Source organism: Crinia signifera, chromosome 9, assembly GCF_055691185.1.
Source record: "Crinia signifera chromosome 9, ASM5569118v1, whole genome shotgun sequence".
NCBI lineage: Eukaryota > Metazoa > Chordata > Amphibia > Anura > Myobatrachidae > Crinia > Crinia signifera.
In genome coordinates this window covers 6,400,454-6,420,687 of record NC_139225.1, presented here as the reverse complement: position 1 = coordinate 6,420,687, position 20,234 = coordinate 6,400,454, and the positions used below count along the sequence as shown (strand labels likewise).

Sequence of the window (20,234 nt, the reverse complement as noted above, 5' to 3'; positions counted from 1 at the left end):
TTACCTCCCCTCCTGCATTCTGCAGGAGACTCCCTGACATAGCAGTAATCTCCCTCGCTCCCTCATTAGTCTACCAATCTCCCTCATGTCACCTAGCGCACATTACACTGTTACATCATGGTTACCTCCCCTCCTGCATTCTGCAGGAGACTCCCTGACATAGCAGTAATCTCCCTCTCTCCCTCATTAGTCTAGCAATCTCCCTCATGTCACCTAGCACACATTACACTGTTACATCATAGTTACCTCCCCTCCTGCATTCTGCAGGAGACTCCCTGAAATAACAGCAATCTCCCTCTTTCCATCATTAGTCTAGCAATCTACCCCATGTCACCAAGCCAATATTATGTAGCTATTACGTTTTTGGGGAAAAAAAGGAATGAGAGATAGATACATTTACAATGAATCATCAGCACAATTTCCCAGCGTGATAAAACACAATCATCCCTATGGCTACATGCATTTCTTGTGGCCATTTACATGGAGCCACGTGTAAAACACAATAGATGAACAATCCCTGACACGTCTCAGTGACTTTTCTTTGGCAAGTATAGTAGTCATTACCGGCACAATCTGCTGATCATTGAAATGACCGTTTTCTTTTTACTTTACAGGGCACTGGTGCTACATTGAGGCTGAGTGCGGTATGTGGATTTAATGTCAAATTACAATACTGCTGCAATGCGTTCATAGAAACTAAGACATTAACTCTTTGATTGCTAACATCTCTGTGAGAAATGCGCAAAATATCAGCTAAAAATGCCGGCGTCGCTCACATTTGTTATACGAATTCAAATAAAAAAAATGTTGCGAAAAGAAGATGATATTTCCTATAAAAGTTAAACATTACCGGCCATTATGATGAATACAATTTTTGCATGGCAATTTTCACACCCATTTCGACAAATTCATGTGGCACTCAAAGGGTTAATATATATAAATCCGGAAGGCGACTCGTTAGATGCCGCAACTTTGTTTCCTGATGTGTAACGGATATTTTATTGTCAGCTCTGTTTATGTTTGTATCCATAATCACAATGGGCCTAATTCAGGTTGGCAACTTAACTCCGGCCCGCCGGCAACCGATTCCCTTCGCTGACATGCGAGGGGATGTTTTCGCTAACTCGTCCCCTCACATGGGGCTGCTAGCAGGAGAATTCATGCGACAGTCGCTGACTATCGGATAATTTATCCTACCTTTGGAAATAAAAGTCAGTCTAAACTGACTATTATTTCCTCCGCAGATCGCTGAAGACAATGTGACGTCACCCGTCCGCCCCATAGCAGGCATCGGCCCGCCTGCGTTCCCAGGGCAACACCCAACATTTTCATGGGGATGCCCCCCCCAAAACTGGCTGTTCCCCTGCTCTGGGCCATTGTCCGCTCCTGCCTGTGCAGACCCCCCCCCCCCCGGCATGTGGGAGAAGTGGCCATTGGCTGGAGGATAGGCCTAATCCCCGGTATGTGGGAAGCAGTGCCGGCGCAACCACTAGGCAGCCTTAGGCATTTGCCTAGGGCGCCGGCCACTGGAGGGCGGCAATTTGGAGCAGGTCCCCCCCCTGGATGGAGGTGAGTGGCGGCAGCGTCCGCAACTCCCCCTACGTGGACCCGTTCCCCTCCCCACCCCTGGAGCTACATAGCGGCACTCGATCACATCCCCCGTCACCCTCCGCCCCTGACAACCTTCCCCCGTGGAAGGATGCGGCGGCATCTCGGCACCCCCCCTATGTGGAGCGGTCGGCCTGCCGCCGCAATACCTGTACCACCCCCCCTGTGTGGAGCAACCAAATACCCGGCAACCCGGCGCCAGCAAACCCCCACCCCCGTGTGGAGCGGCTGGTCTGCCGCCGAGAAAGAACGGAAGCCCACCCCAACCCCCGGGGGAGCGGGGGAGCAGGTGAGCGCTGGCACCCCACCCCCACCCATGTGTGGAGCGGCTGGTCTGCCGCAATTCCCGGACCCCCCCATGCTGAGATGGTTTACAATATTGGCTCTTCCCACTATGGCCGGTGCAGACACCAGAGCGCCCCCACCCGCCTGTGGCGCTCCGGTGCCTTGCCCCGGCCCTGGTGGGAAGAGCCAATATTGTAAACCATCTCAGCTTGTGTAGAGCCAGAGGGTACATGCAGCCAGAGGAGCAGAGCGTTGGGCACCGGAGGGCATGTGAGTATAATTTACTTAAACAGGTACCCATGGATACTACTGGAGAAGAGGACCGACCGCGGTGGACCCTATAGGTGTGTATTGTGTGTGTGATTGTAGCATGAAATAAAACTTTACTTTTCTTATGTGTGTGTGTTTATTTTCACTATTTCGATTGCTGTAGAACTACAAGACCCAGCGAGCCCTTTAATGATCCGCATGCTGGGACTTGTGGTTCACCGCAAGAATGTAAAATACTGGAGGTGGGTGGTTCCTAAAGGAAAAAAATTGTCCTGTCTAAATCTAAAGGAAAGGGGGAAATATCCCATAGTTGTCTTGCATGGGATCTCTAAGAAGAAATGGAATTATAAGTAAGTATTATTCGTTACTTTCGTAATTTGGTCTGTCCTCTAGAGTGACCTCTAATGGCCACTGGCGATACCTCACCTCAAAAGGGTGAGGAGGATTTAGGACCTTTTTCTGGTCCACACACAGCTCTGCAAATTTGGCAGCGTTGTGTATAGACCAAACACCGTCCGCCCCCCCTCGCACGGGCAACGATTTAATTAGTATAAGGTCCTTAGCCTTTTATAGTTTCCCATTAAGATGCCATGTATATAACATTACAAATAATATATTATAGCTCATGGCGTGTTTTTTTATATCATATTATAATGCCAGTCGCCAAGAAAGGTAAAAATATGTGTTACTGCTCTAATTTCGTAGCATCTCCTTGAGAAAAAAAAAATGATTTTCACATGTTTGCAGCATCTAATACATAAGTTGGAAGTCCCCCCTGTCACCCGCTGCCAGCGGTAAATAGACACTGCGCATGTGCACAGCGTCTATTCCCGCAGGCAGCCACTTTACAGAGCCGCTGGCCATGCCCCTACAGCAGCAAAGCGGGGCGTGGCCTCACAGGAGTGCCGTTATTTGTAGACCACGCCCTATTGTATACAGGACACGCCCTCAAATTTCGACCACGCTCTATTGTCCCTCCTGTCGTGAATCAAAAGTTGGGTGGTGTGTTTATTTATCTCTCTCTATATATATATATATAAAAGGCTAAATCGTCCTCACCTTTTTGGAGGTGAGATGAGGTACCACCAGTGACCACTAGAGGTCACTCGACAGACCAAGTTGCTCCTTAACAGAAAGTGAAACCAAAGTGATCTGTTTACAACCTCCTGTATAATTGGATACGGAGAGAGGGATCTGGGAAGACAGAGATTGGGATTTGGAGCAGATAGGGATGTAGCCGTAATTTTAACGTGTATATGATATACGTCAGTATTAATTGTTTGGAAACAAATTGCCACTGAATGGACATACAGTTTGTATTTCTTTCTTTAGAACCATCTATCTGGTATAAGGATTATTCATATTGTGGGCAGTTGTCTCAGTCACCCATCAATATTGTAACATCCAATACTCTGTTTAACTCTACTTTGGGAGCTCTCTACATCACTGGCACAACAGGATCGGTCACAGCTGTAGTAACTAACAATGGCCACACGAGTAAGTTTATTATTATTATTATTATTATTATTATCCTTTATTTCTATGTTCATCATTTTTTATTTTAATTTAGAGATGTATTTGTAGCATATTCTCTTTAGTCATCTGCTAGAAAACAGCACCAATATTGCAGAACATCTTATTACTTTATTACTTGTTCTAACTTTCTGCAGTTAATGGAACAGTCTATGGGCAGTATTCAATGAGAAAAATTCTCTGTGTTTTATGGCGAGTTTGTGCTTTTCTCGCGTTGGACGGAGACTTTTGCTCTCAAAAAGCGAGCAACCCTATTCAACGTGCACTTCTCGCCGTCTTTCTAAGTGATTTTCGCCGTGTCTCTCCGTGTAGCAATTCTCCATCTTTTCATGGTGAAGTGGAATGTGAACTTTTAAAATAAAAGTTTTTTGTTTTAATTTTGGTGTCAAAAAATCAGGATTTTTTTTCTGTGAAGGGGCATGTTATTTTTATTCATGTGCTTATAGCACATGAATATATATTTAATAAAAAAAAATATATATATATATATTTTTTTACACAGAGCAGTCAGCAGGGGGCCGGGAGCCGAGCCGCTCATTAGATATTCATATATTCACTGCACCCGATCATTACATATGCATGATCGGGAGCAGTGAATACACGGTCCCCTGCTAACACCCCCCCGGGGGGGCATCCTGTGTTGCCTGGCTCCCGGGGAGCCCACCTTCCCCCCTTTGCTGACATGAATGGCAGCTGTCATAGGGCAGTATTCAATGACAATATTCTCCGTGCATGGCGAGCGTTTTTTTTTCCGCTCGCCATGCACTCGCCGTGTTTTTGTGGAGATTCTCCATGTTTGGAGATTCTCCGCCACGGCACTTTAGATAGTATTCAATGTGACTGATACTTGCCGCCCCTCGCATCAAATCTCAGCCAATCCAGCGTATGAGGTGACGCTGCAGGGAGCCTGAGGATGGTGGCAGGCAGGGAGATGGTGTTACCCGAATTATAGTGTTAAATAATAAAATGAATTATGCATGCATTGTGGGCAGCATGGATGGTGTAATGGTTAGCATTACTGCCTCACAGCACTGAGGTCATGGGTTCTATCCCCACCATGTGTTATATACATGGGGCACTACGAACGGTGTAATGGTTAGCATTACTGCCTCACAGCGCTGAGGTCATGGGTTCTATCCCCACCATGTGTTATATACATGGGGCACTACGAACGGTGTAATGGTTAGCATTACTACCTCACAGCGCTGAGGTCATGGGTTCTATCCCCACCATGTGTTATATATACGGGGCAGTACGGACGGTGTAATGGTTAGCATTACTACCTCACAGCACTGAGGTCATGGGTTCTATCCCCACCATGTGTTATATATACGGGCAGTACGGACGGTGTAATGGTTAGCATTACTGCCTCACAGCGCTGAGGTCATGGGTTCTATCCCCACCATGTGTTATATATACGGGGCAGTACGGACGGTGTAATGGTTATATTACTGCCTCACAGCACTGAGGTCATGGGTTCTATCCCCACCATGTGTTATATACATGGGGCACTACGAACGGTGTAATGGTTAGCATTACTGCCTCACAGCACTGAGGTCATGGGTTCTATCCCCACCATGTGTTATATATACAGGGCAGTACGGACAGTGTAATGGTTAGCATTACTGCCTCACAGCGCTGAGGTCATGGGTTCTATCCCCACCATGTGTTATATACATGGGGCACTACGAACGGTGTAATGGTTAGCATTACTGCCTCTCAGCGCTGAGGTCATGGGTTCTATTCCCACCATGTGTTATATATACGGGGCAGTACGGATGGTGTAATGGTTAGCATTACTGCCTCACAGCGCTGAGGTCATGGGTTCTATCCCTACCATGTGTTATATATATATATACGGGGCAGTACGGATGGTGTAATGGTTAGCATTACTGCCTCACAGCGCTGAGGTCATGGGTTCTATCCCTACCATGTGTTATATATATACGGGGCAGTACGGACGGTGTAATGGTTACATTACTGCCTCACAGCGCTGAGGTCATGGGTTCTATCCCCACCATGTGTTATTTATATACGGGGCAGTACGGACGGTGTAATGGTTACATTACTGCCTCACAGCGCTGAGGTCATGGGTTCTATCCCCACCATGTGTTATATATACGGGGCAGTACGGACGGTGTAATGGTTAGCATTACTGCCTCACAGCGCTGAGGTCATGGGTTCTATTCCCACCATGTGTTATATATATACGAGGCAGTATGGATGGTGTAATGGTTAGCATTACTGCCTCACAGCACTGAGGTCATGGGTTCTATCCCCACCATGACCCTAGCTGTGTGGAGTTTGTATATTCACCCCGTACTTTCGTGGGTTTCCTCCGGGTACTCCGGTTTCCTCCCACAATCCAAATATATACTGGTAGGCTAATTGACACCTAACAAAAATGAACCCTAGAATGTCTGTGTGCGCATGTACATGTGGTAGAGAATATAGATTGTAAGCTCCACTGGGACAGGGAATGTTCAAATATTCTCTGTAAAGCGCTGCGGAATATGTGTGCCCTATATAAGAAACTGGTAATAAATAATAATATGTGTGTGCTGTATATATAACTGGTAATAAACAAGTTATATATACAGGACTACTGCTTTTAACCATCTGTTTAAACATAGATTTTTTGGCATTTGGAAGACTGATTGGGAATATCTAATTTTCCTGTTAGCATGGAAATAATGGGGGCTGCATTGGGGTTCAACATTTTGCTATCTACTAGTCGAATGGCAGCACAGGTGTGTTTCTGAGGCTGAAGCTTCATACACACTAGGCGATACTAGGGCTTTTGATATTGTTCACAATATCGTCAAGTGTGTACACTGAATATCATTAATGATGCAGGCTCCCGCGTGTCTTCCAAACATGCAGGTCAATTTGGCAATATAGCCAAGTGACCTGCTTGTTTAACGGGTCCGGGTGACATAACTGAACGGTATCGGTGGCCGATACCGTTCAGCACGTACGGACAGTGGCTCTGATTCTGAATAGAAAACTTACATGTATGTTCGCACGGGGAGTTCGGTGGCGAAGTTCTGCGCATGTTGTTATAAGGTTCCGTACGGATTATTGTCTTAATATTTGATTTGCCTACTTTATATACTGTATGATTGTGATGTTCACAATGTTCGTGGCTGTTGATACTTTTGTTTTTCATTTTCCTCTTTATAATATGACTGTCCTCTCTTATTCGGGTGCCGGACGGGGTCCCGACAGTCGGACCCCTGTACCACATCCTCTTATTCTATATGCTTCTACGGAATATATATTTGTTTAAATGCCACTAACTTTGACAAGACTCCCACATGTTATCAATATGAGTGTTGTCTCCTTGCAGTTGAGGTGGCCGTGGACGCAGTGTATAATCTATACACTAAAGGACTTAGTGATGCGTATACACTGGCTGCTTTTCATCTTCATTTTGGCGATGCAGCAAGTATCAATCTGGGGTCAGAGCATCGCATCAATGGTAGAGCTTATCCACTAGAGGTGAGTGACCGTACTCCCACGTGTTCCATCTATGTGTCCACGTGACGTGTAGTATGTAATCATGCAATGACATACTGTACCTGGCTGCACTTCACTTACCCAGTCATCCAGCCCAATAAACGAGGCATCAGCCACGTCTGACATCATAGGCTTCCATGGGATACACACAGACTCGCAGCCTCTTCTGCAGCAGGCTGTTTTTTATTTACATTTATAACGTTTTAACCCTTCCCTCCCCATATGGGGTCCTATTGTTGTAAATAGAATGGTTGGTTTTGCTGAACTCATTTTTATACTGTTTTCACTAATACTTTGATCTTGTCTTTATGCCTCTGTGCTTTGCTCTTCTTTTATTTTCTGATATGTACTGATGCATTCATACAGGTTATAACCTATTACGCGTGTGTTAGTTTATCAATATATTCATGAGTCTGTGTATGGCTTGTCTACACAGGGTAACCTTGGTAGTGTTCCCAACATGGCTGCCTTACCTGGTACACATGTGGATCGCATGGAAAACCCATGCAATGGGCAGCTATGTTGGGACACGATTTTTAGCATTAGGGTGCTGCTTTCACCTATCTTGTGTCATCTCTACTAGGCCTATTTCAGCCAGGGTAATCATTTGTAGCTTTCCCAAGGTGCAGGGGCGTTTAGAGAGCGGAGGAGGCCCCTGTGCAGCTTCCTGGGGCACAGTGATGTGTGTAGTAGGGTCTAAACACTAGAGTACTCAGACCCTCTTGGGCATGCGTGGATCTCCGGAAAAATGGCGTGGAAGAAATTTTTCCAGCGATTTTCACATTGCTGCTGCTGTCGGCGTTGTGGAGTCTGAGCAGTAGAGCACACAGGCTCCACCTTATGTGCAGGTCGCCAGGAAAATACGACTGTGTCATTTTTCTGGACTCCGGAGGGTAAGTATCAAAAAAATAGGTGCAACGTGTGCAGTGTGGGCCCCTGTGGGATTCAGGGGCTCACTGCCCCCATTAGAAATATGTCACTGACAAGATGGCTGCCTCACCTGGTACCTTTCATGCATAGAATATAGATCCCAAAATACTCAAAATATTTTCCCCAACTCTGCATTATGCTTATTGCGCTTTCTAGGTTTCTCTTTATCATTTATTATCTGTGGATTTTCTATTTGCTGTATTACTAAATCCTTTGTACCCTGTGGGTAATTCTGATCTAATCGGCCCGTTGCAAATTCGTAAAGGGGACCGATGTTGAAGATCAAATACGCACATGTCTTCTCTGCAGGTGCAAGGGGCCGTTGGTATGCCACTGACAAGATGGCTGCCTTACCTGGTACCTTTCATGCATAGAATATAACGCCCTCCATTTCCTGGGCATATCCACAAAAACGCTGGGTGCGCCCAGGAAAATGCTGAGAATCCCTGTGTGAATGGAGGCGGCTTTCTATTCTCAGTGGGCGGACTGCTTCCCGCCCTGTTCTCAGAGCATGGTCCACTAATCTGGGTCACTGGAGAGTGATTTAGATTAACGAGCGCTCCAGAAATAATTAGGCAAAACATACATCCGCAGGCCTGAGGGGACATTCGGTGGCCAGCGAGGGGCGGGCATTCACACGCCAGGCGGTCGGCGTTAGTTGGCTTGCAAAGCAGCGAAATATCACTACTTTGTGAGTCAACCAGAATCAGGGCCCATATGCGATGTCTGTGATGCTTGTAAAGAGCCTGGAGTCCCAAAATAAAATGATTATTATTGTCATTACTATTATCCTCATCATTGTACAATACACTGCTTATTGTAAGCATGTTACAACCCCACCATCCCACCAATAGCGCAATGCTGTAGCCCAAGCTTATGGCTTGCAGGTTACATGACACCCTGCAAGCCAGTAGTTTGCCAGTAGTGCCCCCCCCCCCCCCCCCCCCAGCGACCCAGAATCCGGAGTCTGTTGTGGTTTCCTTGTGTCGGCGACCCGACCCCCTGTTCATGACCTCACATGTAAGGATAGCTATCGTTGCCATTGCCATCGATGGTTGCCATCAATGGCAATTCTGCAACTGGCCATCGATAGTGCTTAACTATGCAATGGATGATCATCAATATTTTTACATATCGATGGTCATCCATTGTGTTTGATTGATTGGTCTGTGGGCCAATCAAAACACGGGGGGCGGGGCTTCGCGGGTGTCGGGAGCGGAGCTATGCTCCGTGTCCTGGCACTTTGAAAAAAACAAGCAAAACATTGTTTTGCTATTCCATCAATGGAGGGAAACCATCTGGTTGTCCCCCATCGATGGTAAAAGTATTCGACATCGGCCATGAACCATCGATTATTTTGAATAATCGATGGTCGATGGCCATCCCTACTCACATGTAAAGGGGGCGGGGGCAGCTCAGGTTGCCACTAGTGCTAGTATCAAGGCTGCTCAGGACACCCATGAATCTCTGTTTCTCACCCAATGGGACTTCCATCATACAGATATGAAAGCATCAGGACCCTTTGTATAGGGCTTTGTACCAAAATCCTACAATCCAGGGTGAGATGGTGCCACTCGGGGAGATAGCTGAGGGGTCATCGCTTTCCACACCATTGCAATAGCAATTAATCCCCCTCCCCCCATGGCTAATCCCCCAAGTGAGAAGAAGACCAAGAAGGGCGATTACGTGAGAATATATCTTTAAATGACAATTGTGTGACATAGATTTATTGTGATTTTTTCCCCCACCCACAGATTCACTTTGTTTTTTACAATACAAGGTATGCAGATCTAACAGAGGCTAAGACAAAATCAGACGGCCTGGCTGTGATTGGTCAACTTTTTGAAGTAAGAACTAATGTTACTCCTATATAGAGTTTACCAAAAAAGAGAAATAAATGTCAAATATTTAGAACTACAGCAAACCATTTTTGTTTGTTTTAATTGTCCTTTAACACATAACCGATGTGTAGTGCAGTAAAATAAGAGAAATGCGCTTGTTAAAAAATGTTCTGTAAATTTAACTTTCACCTTTAAAACTAATTAGGATATTTGCCAGTTTAAAAAAAAAAACACTTTTTGCAACTCCAACTTGTTAATTAAGTGTTGGAAAGGGACTAGAGAGACTGCTGTATTGGAGATTCTGGGTGAGATTTAATAGGATGAGAGATTCAGAAAGTGAGAGATTTGGTGAGAAATCTCCAGGTTTTTTAAAGCGGCAATCATTTACACTGCAAAACCAGTCTGATTTTGCAGTGTAAATGATCGCCGCTTTAAAAAAACCTGGAGATTTCTCACCAAATCTCTCACTTTCTGAATCTCTCATCCTAATAAATCTCACCCTCTATGCGTGGACTTCACTTTAGGCGGCATATAGAGGAACGGATCCTACAAGTGTATTTCGTATCAGAGGTGTTTATGCTCATCAGTTAAATTTATGTGTTTTTTTATTATTAAATCTCATATTTTTAATATCTCATTTGTTGTTACTAGCGCTACGTTTCCCTTTCCTGAATTTTTTTTTGCCCGGAGGGTTTGCTCCTCCCTCTTGAGCAGCCGCTTTCCGACACACCCCACATCAGCGCCTGGCCAGTTGCTTAGGCAACACCCCTCCTCTCTGTTAATTAAGTGTTGTCAATGTTTGTAAGTTAAAATCATAAGTTATTATATTGGTGTATTTTTGTATTTTTGTTCCCAGATTGGGGCAAGGAATGAGCATCTCAGCAGCTTAATCGATGTTCTTCCTGCAATTTCCAACAATGGTAAGTTGTTATTACATGACCCTTAATTCCCCTGTCGACCTTCCTGTATGTCAACCCAATGGTGTCGACCTAATGACTCATGATCGACCATTCGACCGTATCCCGGAATAAATGGTTTTGTCACAACACAATGAAGACCAGGCGAAAAAATCCTTCCACTGAAGGGATGTAAGGGTTGTGAGTGTGCTTACAGTACAACATCAGGGCTACTGGCCTGTCGGCATCTACAACTAACCACCAACCTTACCTTCAGTCAGGGAGGACAAACATGGGAAGAGGTGAGGAACATATGAAGTGGGGGCAAAAAAGGTGGTCCCAGAGAATGGGCCAGTCCACAGTAACTAGTCACACACGGTGGGGCCTGGAGCTGGGTGCAGGGGGAGGAGAGCCCTGGAGACCTGGGATTGGAGGTGGAGCAGTCCAATATGGCTACATTTCACCTGAGAAATCGGGTGACAAGTGGCCAAATCCCAAGTGTTAGACGTCCAACCTGATAAGTCCTGTGCGCATCGGATCGGAGCCAGTGGTCGGACCTGCTGCACATCCGTCCTCTGAGTTGGCCTCCACTCCCAGCAGCAGGGAATGGGATCACCTGCGATACGTTACATACAGACGGACCGCATGCACAGCATCACATGGTCCTGGGCAACTCAAGGGGGATCGGTTGGACATATACTGCTGGGACTTTAGACCACAAATCCAGGCATGTCTGCAAGAGCCTCAGCATTTCAAAATGCCTAGACACTTATTTTGGTAACCAATGGCTTGGGATTGCCATCAAAGGCTTGATCACTGATGGTCTCCATCCCCCATCAATTTACGTCTTTGCTCTGTGACATGTGAGGCAGTAAGCCAATCAAGTTAAAGGATGGGATTTTATGGATCGTGACACGTCAGGCATAAGGGATACGGTCGTATTGTCGACAGCACTTAGTTCGACACCGTTGGGTCGACAGGAGGTAAGATAGACAGGGTTCTAGGTTGACATGGGTGAAGGTCAACAGGTGTCTAGGTCAACATTGGACAAGGTCGACATGGGTTTAGGTCGACATATGCATTCGGTCGACATGGGTTAGGTCGACAGGTTGTTAGGTCAACATGGGTTTTTTCACTGTTTTTTGAGCCGACATGTGCCGACAGGCGGTATTTCATGCCCTACCATCCACTAGGGCGCGGTGGGAGAAAAAAAGAGTGTGCCGAGCGCAGTGAGGCACCGAGCCCGAAGCATGGCGAGCGAAGCGAGGGGCTGCGGTTCACTTCCAACTGTGTCCATGTCGACTGTGTCTACATTCGGGTCAAAAAAACAGTGAAAACCCATGTCGACCTAACAACCTGCCGACCTAACCCATGTCGACCTAACGCATACGTCGACCTAAACCCATGTCGACATTGTCCCATGTCGACCTAGACACCTGTTGACATTCACCCATGTCAACCTAGAACCCTGTCGACATTGTCCTCTGTCGACCCAACGGTGTCGACCTAAGTATGGTCAATAAAACCATCCACATTTCAGGCATAAGGCCGATAAGGAGCGGGGATGGGGCTTTGTTTCTTACATTGGGGTTCAAATCAAAAGTCCATGTGCCCAACTTGATGCTTCAAAAAACATCAAGTTGGGGACATGTGGTGTCCCTGCCCGAATTGTTTGGGCGGCACTACACCCGCGACTGGGTGGAGCCAAATGTAACTTTCGGCCTCAAATCCGGGAAACGTCCTGGCAAAGTTAATGGCAAATCCACCACTGACTGTAACCCTAAGACACCCCTCCAAGTCCCACAGCCGAACCCTAACCCCCTAGTGTCTAACTAACCCCATCCCCTGTAATAACCTCTGGGACATGTCGGGTTTCTGACCACCAGAAAACCAGTTTTGGTCAATATTTTCACTGCATCCCAAATCAGAAGCTCAATCCTGTCCACCACCACATAACGGAACCTGAGGAAGACACGCAAGTACAATTTCATCTAAAACATTTCTCAATAAGGAACTTTTGAAGCAGTTATCTAGTGCCCTGCAGGGGGAACACGGGGCTCTTCTGCTTGTTTGGTTTCTACTAATTCTCTGTTCTATTTTTCAGGGAAGAACGCATCACTTAGCTTCAACTTGAGAAACATTCTACCAATCAGTTTGGGGAGTTACTATAGGTACCAAGGCTCCCTCACAACCCCACCATGCTCGGAAAACGTATCATGGCATGTTTTGGGTTCCATCCAGCAGATTGACTTGTCTCAGGTAAGGATATTCAATTGCATCATTAGAATTTTTGGACCAATTCAGTTTGATCTCAACTGCCCCAGAGAGCTTGTGTTGTTTAAATATCCACCACTCCATCAGTGGGGTCATAACGCGGGTGCGGGTGATGCGGACTGCACTCGGGTTTTACCCACCAAGGGGTGGCGCCAAATTCCAGCTCCTGCTCAGTGACAAGGCCACACCTCTTCCCACGAAGCCACATGTAAAGCCATACCCCCATAGTACTTGAAGCAGAATAATGCTGGGTCCACACTGGGCGACCTATCCTTAATTCAATTGAGAGGATATATACAATGTACCCTCAATATGTCTGTGAACTACATCATTCACAGACATATCACCTGCATGTATGTCCATTTGCTGCAGAAGTTACCGGTGACTGACAGATCATCTAGGCTGGGACATTTAAATGCCGTCCCAGATGTGACATCAGACAGAACACAGCGGACCGACGATCTGTAAGTGTGTACTGGACAGTGGACGGTCAGATAGGTTGGACTCAAAAGGGCAACCAAGATGTCCGTAGACGTCATACAGGAGGTGATATACTGCAGTTCCAGCTCTGATACATAGGGGGCATCGCTCTTTGTACCATGTTCTTGAATAAGCCTCATATGATTTTAGTAACAAGTGTTAATATTAACAGCTCTTTTCTCTTATTTTATTCCCATAGTACAACACAATCATCTCTTCTCTGTACTATACCGCAGAGGGAGAGGAACTTCAAATCCCAATGGAAGACAACTTTCGGCCAGTCCAGCTTCTTAATGGGAGGAAAGTGTACAAATTCAAGGGCTGAATGGGATGTTCATTTGTACTAGAGAACTCCTAAATTACTTTATTACTACTACTACTACTACTACTACTACTACTACTACTACTACTACTACTAATAATAATAATAATAATAATAATAATAATAATAATAATAAAAAATCCTTTGTGCTTGCAGTTCTTTAAATAAATGGTTTTCATATATCTTATATTTCTATATAACTTTGCTAAACGTATAATCACATAACCGAGCCTGCGCCAGATTATCCTCTCTGTGTGTCCGGTATACAGTATATTATGTTGGAGGTCCACCAAGTTCTCACTCAGTTACTGATCTCTAGCGACAGGGGGAGAATAATTCTGCAACATAGGGGCCACATTCACCACCTGATCACAGGACATATTTGTTCTCAAAATGGGCAAAACCATGTGCAAGGCGGGTGGGGTAAATGTAGGGGTCATAGTGGGTCGAGACACAAGAAATATGTTGACATGGCTAAGATCCACAGGGTCGGAAGGATGACCCAAGAATTAGGTAATTCCCACCACGGTAAACCGGCGGGGGATGCTTAGAGCATCCCAAAATGCGGTAAAAACACAGATAACAGGGTTTTTGCCGCATTTTTAGTTTAGAGAATCTCCCCCTCTATCTCCAATATCAGAAATGCTTGGGAGTAAAAGTACTGTATATTGTATATTTCCATAATTTGGGATATTTGCCTATCATAATGAGATATCTTGGGGATGGGACCCTAGACTAAAAACACAGAATACATTTAGGTGTTATATACATCTTACACGCATTGCCTGAAGGTAATTATATACAAGATGATTTATTCATTTTGTTCATGAAGCAAAGGTTTGTGTGTACAAAGGTTTGTATGAATTAAGTAAGTTTTATTGATGTGTCACACACTTAACCAAGGCTTGTAGAGAAGGAGAAGCCAGAATTAAGGTAATTAAGCTTTGCAGATACCAAGTATCACTGAATGATTGTTAGGTGTGCCAGAATTTTTAAGCAGGTAGTTGACGACCCAAAGCAGAGGTGCATGGTCTAACATGCCGATGGTGTACACCAGGGATCCCGCAAGGGGATTTGGACTTTGAAGGCACCGGACGTGCAGGTCGCAGGCAGAGTTGATCCAGGAGCTGAAAGATTGTAGGCCAGCAACTCAGAGATTCTCAAACTGTCAGGTGGGTGAGCTGGGAGAATGCAGGCCAGCTATCAGAGCCACCTGCTGGATGGGTTGTAGGAGCTGGGAGGTGGTTGGTAAGCAACACAGAAAGTTTGGAGTACTAAGGTACAAAAATTGGGAGAATGCAGGCCAGCCGTACTGGGATTTCCAAGGTGAGGAGGTACTTTGGAGTTGGGAGATTGCAGGCCAGCTATCAGAAAAATATATTCAGGCAAGGCAGAGGAGATTTCCAGGAAAGAAGTAAATGGACAAGGTATTCGCAGTAATTCCAGGAAACTGAACCAGGACCAGAGAGCATGCATCAAGGCACCAACAAACAATAACCGGCAGTTCCCCCAATCACAGTTCTGGCTGCAGACAGGTAATGAATTAGGATTGGATAAAGGTGTGCTGCTGTAGCCGAGTAGCTGGGAACTCAGGACACCAAAATTACCCTGCATCCCAGTTGCCTGGCAACAGGGGAACTTCTGCTGATGTTTGCCGTGATGTCCAGGTACTGGACAACTGCCGAGACTTGCACCGGGACCCAGCAGCACTGCTGGCAGAAGAAGGTGCAGCGCTGCTAGTGGGGAGAGCTGGCGCCAGGTACTAGCACACGGCAGTGGTGCGGTGACTAACAGTGATAGAGTTGCAACAGGTTTTGATATTAAAAAAGTAGATACTATTGTATATTAAAACACTGAAGCAGGTAATATGATTCGGGTGTGGTACAGGGGTCCGACAGTTGGGTTCCGACAGTCATTATCCCGACGTCGGGATCCCGACTGACCGGACTCAGACAGCATGGTTTAATATATGTTTAAATATATATTTTATGGATGATCCTGGGATGAGTTGAAAATAGATCATACCCCAAATTTACTACTTTTCTATAACACAATGTTGTGGTCTATACTCTGCATAAAATAGGTATTGCCTCGTTATTTCTTTTTGGATATAGATTTTTAATCTATTTAAATCCGGATCCAAGGAGAGGCGGTCATCTCGGAGACCCCACACATTAGGCACCCCCACATTCCCCCCTAAATCGCACATGCCGCTGGTACTGAAATCAGAGCACGACATGATTCAGTTGTGTCTCCGATTTCTCCAATACACAGCGCCGCCTGCTGTGGTACTGCTGAAGTCGCTGTCAGTGTCTCATGGGATTTCACAGCCACGGTCGCAGGGATTTCTGTGACGTCCAGTAGCTGAGAGTGAGGCGGCGCCGGCAGCGTGTGATTGGCTAGCACTGAGCTTTGAGCTATGTGGAACCGGACATATGAGTTATTGTGAATTATTCATGAACAATTGTGGGTACTTGTGAGTTATCCGGGCTGACGATTTCTAAATCGGGTCGGATCGGGCACATCGCATCGCATGCGACCCTCGGATGCGATGCGATGACCCGATTTTTCCATAGGAATCAATGTTAAAATTGACTGAGTCCATTTTAACATGGAATTCAATGGGAAAAAGGGGTCCTTTTCATACCCCTACTATCCAAGTGGGCATGGAGTTGGATATAAACCTGTGGCGAGCGTAGCGAGCCACCGAGCCCGAAGCGTGGCGAGCGTAGCGAGCCCCGCGAGGGGACACAGAATACCGTCCTCTCGCCACACTTCGGGCTCGCCACAGGTTTATATCCAACTCCATGCCCACTTGGATAGTAGGGGTATGAAAAGGACCCCTTTTTCCCATTGAATTCCATGTTAAAATGGACTCAGTCAATTTTAACATTGATTCCTATGGAAAAATCGGGTCATCGCATCCGATGGTCGCATGCGATGCGATGCGATGCGATATCGCATCGCATCTGATTGTATGCCTTAACTTAAGGCATACAATCAAAAAATCGGCAGCCCGGATAACTCACAAGTACCCAATTGTGTTATTCGTTATATTTTTGGGAACATTAGGGTACGTTGTAAAGTGTGATTTGCATTTTGGTTTTCAAAAATATACTATATATAGTCAAACTGTCGACATGGGGTTTTTCCCTTTTTTTTTGAGCCGACATGTGCCGATAGGCGGTATTTCATGCCCTAACATCCACTAGAGCATGGTGGGAGAATAATATAGTGCCCGAAGCATGGCGAGCGCATCGAGCTTTGCAAGGGGATGCCGGCATGGCCTAAAAGGGGTGAGGTGGCGGTTATGAGAAAAGTACTGTATTGGGGCATGGTCAATGCAGTTGCATCATTGTGGCCACACCCTCACCGGTATTACAGGCATTACAAAGCGGGGCGGGGCTACATTGGGCATTTCACTTCATTTTTGTCCCCACGAAGGGGGGGGGATGGGGGGGTTTGTAGGAGGCTGGTGGCAATCCGGGGGGTGAGAGACGGACCCAATTTTTGTGAGCCTCCGGGCCATTCTGGGAAGGTGGGCACGTTTGCTGTTTAGAGTGGATCAACGCAAGAACCGGGCTTCTCTGCATACATGATTGCATCTGACAGCAAATACACTCCCCCAAAATGGCCATGACACGCCCTGTTACTTCCCACAGATGGTCACTTCCTGTTTATCACACTGTAATTATATCTGCCCCTTTATACATGCGCAGTGCGACCGAGGCACGTGCGCAATCTGGCCTTTATAACTCAATTGCGAAAACTTTGGCATAGTGTAGAACGCAGTGTTGCTTGTGACAACCACAGGCCTGATGAATACAAGGAATACTATCCTTCCATTCTAGTTATCATTTTTATTGATTATTTATGTCTGTTTAGCGTTCATACAGTTTTGTGGCTGAAATGGGTTTTTATCATATAAAAAGCTCAAGTCAACAATGGGTTAATCGACAGTAGGAAGCAATTATACAGTATGTGTCCCACTGTCTAATTTATGTGTTACAATAGCAATGTCATGACACATACCCTTAAAATAATAAGCTGTAACATTGAAAGGTATTCATTTTCCAATCAAAAATTTGGCTGCACAATTGAAAAATGATTAATTGCTGCATAGTTTTTTCAGCCCGTTCCCAATATTAAACTGTACAGTACAATATATTGTATTCTGTAAAAGAGGAATTATGATGACTGTTTTTACTGTTTTTTCCCCCATGGATGTAATATGTTTTAAAGATGAGAATAGAAAATGGCAAAGGGGCCTATTAACCGTGTTTAAAATATATCCAATGTTAATTAGGGATTGGACTTGTGACACGCCTCATTTAGGGGCAGATGTTTTAAGCCTGGTGAAGTGACAGCAGCCAATCAGCTCTGACTTTATTCTTAAAACCCCGCCTGTAACTTGGTGAGACCGTTTAGGCTGATCCCACCCAGGCTGGCGCACTAGAATGCAGATCTCCGGTACGCTGCTGATGCTGTTGGTGGCTGTGCACGAAGTCATGCAGGGTGTACACTGCTCGCTCTGCCAGGGGGCTGCTGGACTCCAGCCAGTGGTGCAAGTGTGGCGGTACGGGGTGGTGCGGCTTACCGCTAAAATACATTGTGCCGGTACCCCGTGTCACCATAACAAATGACCCGGAGAGCGCTCACTGCACAGGTTCGCGACATGACCACATGACATCATGGCGTCCCTATCATGCTGGGCCGCAGCTTCTCAGAGGATGCCAGCCATGACGAGGCCGCGCCGGCGGGAGTCCCTCATAGGCCTTTTCAGATGTTCTGAGGCTGGAGAGGGGGCGGTGACCACAGCCATCGTCGCTGGCTGACTGATATCGCTCTGTTGTTAAATCTGGTGAGATTTCGCCTTGGAGTTTCGTTTTTACTGTAATAAACCATCTTGTCTAACCAGATTGAGCAACCTGTGGTTATATACCTGTTGGGGAACAACAATTCCCAGCATCACCTGACTATGTTTGGATTTATAGTTCGACTAATTTACCCAATATCCTATATGTCCCAATTTTCATGTAGCCACTCCCCTTCATGTCATATGGCCATGCCCTGACTACACCACGCCCATTTTCCCAGCGCACCTTTGGGGATGGTATTCTGTCCACTGTCAACTCAAACGCCGGTCATCAGTATGTATCACTCTTCAGTAACTTATTCAGCTATAAAGAGACAGATGTCTGCTTTATTTGTCCTTTTGCAGAGTTCTACATAGAGAAGTGGGTCACAGACAGTGCGGACGGTTCCAGTAGTGAGTATTAGGGTTAGTGTTGGAGTGAGGATTAAGCTGCAGGAGGGGATAGCAGTTACTACTAGAGTATGGTTAGAATACTCTCTGGTACCCGTCAGCAATGTGCCTGCCTGGAATCTGCTGTCTGTATTCTGACTGTTGGGATTCTGACCGCTGGCCTTATTATACCCAAACCGTGTACTTACGTTTGATGAGTTTTATTATATAAGTTTTATGATATATTAATACATTTTATTAATATTAATAATACATATGGATTTATATCAAATCCAGAGTTATTTGAATTGATTATATTTACAGTAGCTTATAACTTGTATATAATGGTGAATCATCAGCACCATTTCCCAGCACTTCACCAAGTATAGTATCTCTTACCAACTGCTTTGGGGATCAGCTACATTTGGATATAAGTCATTTTAAAAGATTCCTCTCAGATGTAGCTGTACACACCCACGCTTCTAGGTGCCACGTTCACAATCTCTTTTCACAATCTCTCCATATATGGAACTAGCCACGCCCTTTGGGAGGAGCATGACACCCCCCCTCAATAGGGTGCTGTGCAAATTTCTACTACCAACTATAATCTCCCTGAAACTAGTTTTTAAAAGTAGGCAAGTATGGTTAAGTATTTAGCAAGTCCATTATAATTCATGTAGCAAACAAGACAAATCTGAATCCATCTCTTTGAGGCGTGGAACCGATTTACCTTATGTTAGAGTGAGCAGATGAAAGGCTGACAGGTGATTACGAGGGCGCTGCAGGTCCCCTCTCAGCTGAGGGCTGTGCATTGGAAGTGCATTAAAGATAAACAAAACAAAACTGAAAGCATCCTGGGAAGTTCCTGGGCGTTCTCCACGGGTCCATCTGCAAATATACCATCATCATCATCTCTGCCAGCGGCTGCCCTGACACTAGTGGAGAATGGGTCCCACTGTGCAGGTCCATTAAACTTAACTACCTAGAATTAAACCAGCTCCGTCTGTCATATTACTAATGAGACGCGATCT

At 45.7% G+C, this 20,234-nt stretch overlaps 2 protein-coding genes across 2 annotated transcripts in view; one reads left to right on the top strand and one right to left on the bottom strand.

The window, feature by feature from the left end:
• Positions 1-19,988, bottom strand: part of LOC146036487 (uncharacterized) — a 45,823-nt gene extending 25,835 nt beyond the window's left edge. The window contains exon 1 of the mRNA XM_083160476.1: positions 19,934-19,988. The gene's annotated coding sequence lies outside the window, so the exon portion shown is untranslated. The remainder of the gene's footprint in view (positions 1-19,933) is intronic.
• On the top strand, positions 2,817-13,961 carry LOC146036473 (carbonic anhydrase 2-like). The gene is made up of 7 exons (XM_083160466.1): positions 2,817-2,835; positions 3,496-3,660; positions 7,046-7,197; positions 9,900-9,992; positions 10,843-10,906; positions 12,987-13,141; positions 13,836-13,961. Exons 1-7 carry the CDS (start codon positions 2,817-2,819, stop codon positions 13,959-13,961), a joined length of 774 nt encoding a protein of 257 aa, XP_083016592.1.
• Positions 19,989-20,234: the final 246 nt, after the last annotated feature.

Coding starts and splice junctions, on each gene's coding strand:
- LOC146036473 (XM_083160466.1), top strand. Junction 3,661..7,045: donor AACTAACAATGGCCACACGA/GTAAGTTTATTA, acceptor GTCTCCTTGCAG/TTGAGGTGGCCGTGGACGCA. Junction 9,993..10,842: donor TGATTGGTCAACTTTTTGAA/GTAAGAACTAAT, acceptor TTTTGTTCCCAG/ATTGGGGCAAGGAATGAGCA.